General features: G+C 37.9%; 1 protein-coding gene across 1 annotated transcript in view; it reads right to left on the bottom strand.

Annotated features, from left to right (window-relative positions):
- Positions 1 to 1,012: 1,012 nt before the first annotated feature.
- Positions 1,013 to 6,541, bottom strand: part of LOC118738137 (insoluble matrix shell protein 4-like) — a 36,799-nt gene continuing 31,270 nt past the window's right edge. The window contains exon 2 of the mRNA XM_036469058.1: positions 1,013 to 1,173. Within this exon, the coding sequence (XP_036324951.1) occupies positions 1,013 to 1,173 (161 nt within the window). The remainder of the gene's footprint in view (positions 1,174 to 6,541) is intronic.

Genomic DNA, 6,541 nt, shown 5'->3' on the forward strand with positions numbered 1-6,541 from the left:
CATCAATGAGCTGCTCTGCTTCACCCACACGCTTGTTATGTAATTGTTAACAACTTTGCTCCGGTTTCTTTTAAGTGTTACACGCTTCACTGTACATATGTATGTGTGCGTATATGTGTAGTCACTTAATCGAGGGTAGCCACAGTATTGTGAACTTGAGCACCGTCAATTCGGCGTAACTGATGTCGCAAAGTCGTAACTATGGAATCAGTAGAAATACATACATATGTACATGCGTACATACATGTGTTTCTATTAGCGATGCACAGAACCGAGGAAGGGGAACCGGAATCGGAACCGGAGAAATGGGCACTTTAGAGAACCGACCGGCCTGGTTCTAGGAATAAGCGAAAACCAGTTCTAACGAAATCGTAACTCGATCCCAAAAGAAATGTCAAACGTAGAAGAACCGAAAGTCGATTCCAAAGAAACTGAAAAACGGTTCCGGAAAACCCGAAATTCGATTTCATAAGAACCGAAAAACGATTCCAGAACAACCCAAACCGGATTCGAATAGAAGTGAAAAACGGTTCCCCAAGAAACGAAACTCGATACAGAAGAACCGAAAGTCGATTCCAAAGAAACCGAAAAACGGTTTCGGAAGTACCTAAACTGTATTCAAAAACAAATGAAAAACAGTTACAGAAAAACCAAAACTCGATTCCAAAGAAACCGAAAAACGGTTCCCGAAGAACCCAAACTGGATTCCAATAGTAGTGAAAAGTGGTTCCAGTAGAACCCCGAGACTCGATTCCAAACGAAATGTAAAACGATTCCGGAAGAAACGAAACTCCAATTCCAAAAGAAGAAAAACATAAATATTTACTAAGGAATGGCCATCGCCATAGAAATATATAGTTAGCTTTTTAAGCTCCTTCCTAATCAGCTTAAAGCTGGCTTATAGTTAGATGCATTTCCTGCAAGGTATGTATGTGTGTGTGTGTGTGTGTGTGTGTATTTTGCTGGTTAGCCGCCGGCCGACTGCTTCTTTTGTGCCCATCTACAACAGTTGTCAATCGTCTGGTGATAGTGAGGCAATTGCTACTGTGTTGTCGCTGTTCTTATTGTTATTGGCATTGTTGCTGGTCGATGTGCTGTTGCTATATAGTGCTGTTGTTGCTATTGTTGCTGATGAAGATATTGCTGGCGTCGGCTTATTGCTTGAGCAGTCAACTAAAACCGTAAATTCTTGGCCACAGGTAAATGAAAATGGCAATGGCCGGCGTTGACGTTTTCATTTGCCAAACCACTCAGTATGAAAACATTTCAATTGCGGTGAATTCTCTGGTCGTATTTTCGTCGTCTTTGCAATCTGCTTGGTGTAATATCTGTGTCTGTTTCAGTTTCTGTATCGTTAGCTTGATTGCTTTTCAGCTATCGTTGGCATTCTTCCAATTGCCCTCAAATGATGATGTTGCTTTAAGGAGTTGCATTCAAGCTGAGGGTATGCCTTTTTGCGTTTTATAGTGATTGTGATCAGCTGCAGCTATCTATTCTTTGTTATAACCAACCTCATTTCGGTGCAATCGTGTTTCATTAAAAGTCCGCGGCAATAAGGCAAGACTGTACGACTGTACCACATAGTATGCCTATTAAGGCATACAGGTTCGTGTTTGAGATTTTGGCTTACTTTTAATTGTATTAAGTAGAAAAAATTGTGTTGGAAAAGAGAGCTTTTGATTTATTAGTTTAAACCAGAGGCCAAAATAACCCTCTCCACTTTGAGAGTGTCCCAAAATAACCGTCCCTATTTACAAGAAAAAATTACCCACAAAACAGAACAGGTGGTTTATTTTTTGTAGATGTGTGCTCCCCTGAGTGGGAAAGGGTTATTTGCATACAATTTCCGTTGCTGTTGGTCCCGGACACTTATCGCTGGAAGAGAAAAAAAATAAGAAAATTTTTCATTTGATTTGTAGAGCGAATCAATTTGATTTGTTATTTTTCAACTAAATAATACTTTTGTCATGCAACGCAAATAAAATATTAATTTTTAGAACTAATTCGGGATTTTCGAGACTTCTTAGTGTTTTCGGAATCTTCGGAATTTTCGCACTCTTTCAGAATTTTTGGACTATTTCGCGATATTGGAGACCACTTTGAGAATTTTGAGATCCTCGAACTAACTGGGGAGTTTCGAGATTTCTCCAGGATTATTGGACTATTTCGGGGTTTTCGGGACTACTTTAGGATTTTTGGGGTCCTCGGAACTAATTCGGTATTTTTGAGACTTCTCCGGGATTTTCGGAATCTTCACCTCTACTAATTCGTGCTTTTTGGACTATTTCGGAATTTTTGGACTATTTTCGATTTTTCGAGATTATATTGGGATTTTCGGGCTCCGCGGAACTAATTCGGGATGTTTAAAGCCAATTTCAGGATTTTTGGACTATTTCGGGATTTTTAAGACTCCTGACATTCTCCCGAGAATCCCGAAACAGTCTCGAATATTCCGAAAATCCCGAATAGACCCGAAAATCAGTAAAAATATCGTTAATAAAATCGATAACAAAATCAATAAAAATATTGACAACAAAATCAATAAAAATATCGATTATTAAATCGATATCCAAATCGATACCCAAATCGATTACAAAATATGAAATATGAAAATATCGAGTTGCGCAAGCTCAGAGCAAACTAACGAGCGAGCGAGGGGCTAAAATGAGGCAAATCCGAACCCTGTTTATAATCTCATTTTGCATTTCAGCTTTGCCACTACCAAGCGAAGTTAGTAGCAAAGATTCAAGCGTGCTTTATGTACCTACATACATACATATGTACATATGTATTTTGTTGCAAACAGCGTGATGTGATTTTATAATATTTAATAATCCATAAATTAAACTAAAAAAGACGTCTACAACACAAGTAAAATCCAAATTGTATCTTTTTTTATTATCTGAAATTTTGGATAAATAAGTGCCTAATAACATTAAAAAACAAAATCGCAGTATGGTAGTTTTGGCAAATTTAATATATAAAAAATTAATATAGCGAGTTTTGAAACAGAAACTTTTACATAGCTAGCTTTTCGCGTTCTCTCTTCCAAGAAGATTGGTCTGCTTCTTTTTTACGACGTCTTCCACCAGGCGCAGAAACTACCAAGTTTATAACTTCCTGTAAAAGGTACAAGAAAAGAATTTCGTAGATTAATGCTGTTGATCTCACTATGTAGCACACCAGTGTGATACCAGTGTATGTAAGCGCACTCCTGTAATTTGGTTAAGAGATCGCCCATTACGGTGGACCGAAGTGAGGTAGAAAGAAAAGTTAGCTGGTGCACCCTCTTATGGTTTTGATATTCGCAGCAGTGTTCCCCAACGAAGATGTGTGTGCATATGTAATATTGATTGCACGAAGTACGGTAACGATCCGCCTAATAGTAACACAATCTATGCCTCTTTAGACCAATGTTCCTGAGACATACCCATAATGAGTCATATCAACAGCCTCCCTTAAGACTTTTCCTTTCCTTCGCTTTTGTTACCGCGATCGAAACGGTCTATTGTAAGAAACCTCTATTCAACTATAAGTCTTCTTTGATCAACGTATTGCTAAAGAACTTCACGAGGTCCTCAGGCTGAATGCCATTTAGGTGGTGTGCTTCTAAATCTGATGATCCTATATACCTACTGAGGTGACGGAGGTCTCGGTTCATCCTGTTGATGTATCCGGAATGAAGGACCTGGCCTGTCTGTTACCTACCGTATTCGTCCAGTAACGTAGCTCTGCGTCTTCATGCATATATAGTATTTTCGCCTAACGTGAATTTAGCTTTCTCTCTGGCATTACTAATGATTGTTATTTGACTCAAAAACGAACGTCTTATTTGATTACACAGATGCCATATTTTACACCTAATCACGCCACGCATGCGTCATACTGTAAACAAGGCTGTTTAAACAACTTACTTCTTTTCTTGTTGAAATGCATTGCTTTAAAAAAAAAAACATCCATCTTCGCCGCATACATTGGCCTTGTATGCAATTAAGCTGCAATCCAATGCAGAAGTACTTGAGAATGTACGACACGGTTTAAGTAAATTTCATCATTTCAATTGCGATGCTCAGCTGATGGTAGACACGACTGCACTAAGTGCCAATAAAAATAAAAATAAAAAGCATTGCAAATAGTGCGTAGAAACAGGTTTTATTTTGCTACCCTCTTTCCGATTTCCAATTTTAAGTATTTGCTTGCAAGCAGCACAGAAAAATACGTTAAAATTAAATTGCAACACAAGAGCAATGCAGTGTAATGCTAGTGTAAGTAAGCGCACACTCACATACAAACATGCAGTAGTCGGTTAGTTTAGCCCAACAACAACCGTCTAAGGCTGCCACTCAGCCATAAATACCAGCGACTTACAGCGTTGTGGCAAGTCGCTAGGGTTACTTACGTTGCCACTAGCTACTTCTTGTTTCTTGCTCTTTTGCGATTTCATTCATTTACTTAGTTCTTCTTAGTTCTTCCCACTCTTTACTCGTCCAACACCGACATTCTTCCTGTGCCAATTACAAGTCCTGTTTCCTGTTTTCTGCGCTGTATGTACACATGTATGTATGTATGAATGCAACTCACATAGCATCCAACATGCTGCCAACTGTTTGCCCTCTCTCCATCATTCACTTTCGCTGTATGCTGTTTGCTCTTTTCTCTGTCGTCGGCATCTCCATTCCCATTCCCATTGCTTTTGCCGTCTTCCAGATTGCTGCTTAATCCTCTTTGCTGTCTGCCGCACTTCACTCACTTAGTTCTTACACGCTCAGAGTCGCTTAGCTTGCTCATGAACGTCTTACACATTTCTCGTGCGAAATTTTAAATGATTTGTGTTTTTTAATTAGCTACAAAATCCACTTTGGTGTGATGTGAATTTTCATCGTGTTACTAGCTAAATCCAATGTTGGTTTAACCCACACTTGCGCGTCTCATTCCACGTGGCACCTTCGCCGCTGTAGCCACCACTTTGAACTGTGCAGCAACGTTTTCAGCTTCATTCTTTGCCAATTTTTATGTCTATTTCTCAGTGCACTTTTCTTGCGCTTTATATTACGTTATTTTTTCATTACCCTTTCCCCACGGTAAACTTACCTGGCGCAGCCCGCTTCGTCTCTGTTTGCCTGACACACCAACTTGGGCATTGTTTGCACATTTTACGCCACAGCTCGAGCAGTGCGTTTGAGCGCTGTGCGGGTATTTATTAAGCTCTAAAGTGTAGCTGCTTTAGCTTCAGTTGTTTTTTTTTGGGGGGGGGGGGGTTCTTTACTTCAGCATGTAGGATTTAAACCGCAAGTCTTCGCAATACCTCATTAAGCAAAAGTACTTTTGCACACACATATGTATACATATGTTTGTTTGTTCGTCGCGGCGGTAAAAAGTGTGTTGCAATAAAGCAAAGCGTTGCTAATTAGTCGTAATCGGATTGTAGCATATGTTAAGAAATTTGTTGTGGTTAAGACGGATTTCTACTCTACGCTGATTTGAGCACATTTTTTTTGTCATGGCAATGAGCTTTGATTGCCACGATGCGTGTGGAAGTAAATTAAAAAGCCATTTAGATTAAGAGGAATTTGCGTAGGAAGTTTATCGGTTTAGACAAGACACTTTTATTAGCATTCTTCTTTGAAGATAACAAAAATTAATAATAGCACGCAAAAAATTGCCAACCACTAATCTGTTTTATTTGGTTAACAATTCACAAAAATCTTGATTAGTTCCTTCTTTTTAACGAATTATGTTAACCAAAGAAAATATTTCAAAGCCATTCACAAATTCACAGTTGGCTCAGAACCTGATGAGTCAATCCGAATTTTGAAAATCCCGTATTTATAGTCCGATTAGGTTCATATTTAGAAAGTATATTAACTACATGAAGAGGTTCACTAAAAATTTTGCCGATAGGTGGCGAACGAGTCGATATATAAGTCGATGATAAACCAGTATTTATAGTCCGATTTTGTTCATATTTAGAGAGCTAACTTTAGAAATATTCCTTTTTACAATTAGTTTTTGTTATAATTCTTTCAACTTCTATAATATTTTTTACCAAAAATTTCAAAGAAAATAGTCTCCTTTATTTATCACTTCGAAAAGAATGTTTCGTTCCGAGTAAAATGGAAAAAATTAATAAATAGTTGGTGTAAATTTCAAATTCATTCCAAAAATTTTCCACATATTGACAATGTCCTTATAAAACTTTTTATTTCTTTAAGAATAAGTTGATAATTTGAGGGTGTTAAAAAAATTTTGAAAACGTATTACTCGGCCAGCTCTACGACCTGTACTAGGTCACTTAAAGATTTCGTGCAATTTTTTTTTTTAATTTTATTTTGTAACACCGTGTTATCAATGCGTTAACATCACTGAAGAGACTCTAAAGTGACACAAAAAACGCTTAGTATAAAGGTATTTTCCCACTCTTTTTGCTTCCGTGCCCCAATGTTTTTAGTTTTTTTAATACCAAAACATCTTAATTCCACTAGGAATGACGCTCGGTCATCCTACCTTTCCCTTTCATCCTTTGAATGAGTTTATTAGCAAA

This window comes from Rhagoletis pomonella, unplaced genomic scaffold (assembly GCF_013731165.1).
Source record: "Rhagoletis pomonella isolate Grant_MI unplaced genomic scaffold, Rhpom_1.0 Rhpom_scaffold_00004, whole genome shotgun sequence".
NCBI classification, from domain to species: Eukaryota; Metazoa; Arthropoda; class Insecta; order Diptera; family Tephritidae; genus Rhagoletis; species Rhagoletis pomonella.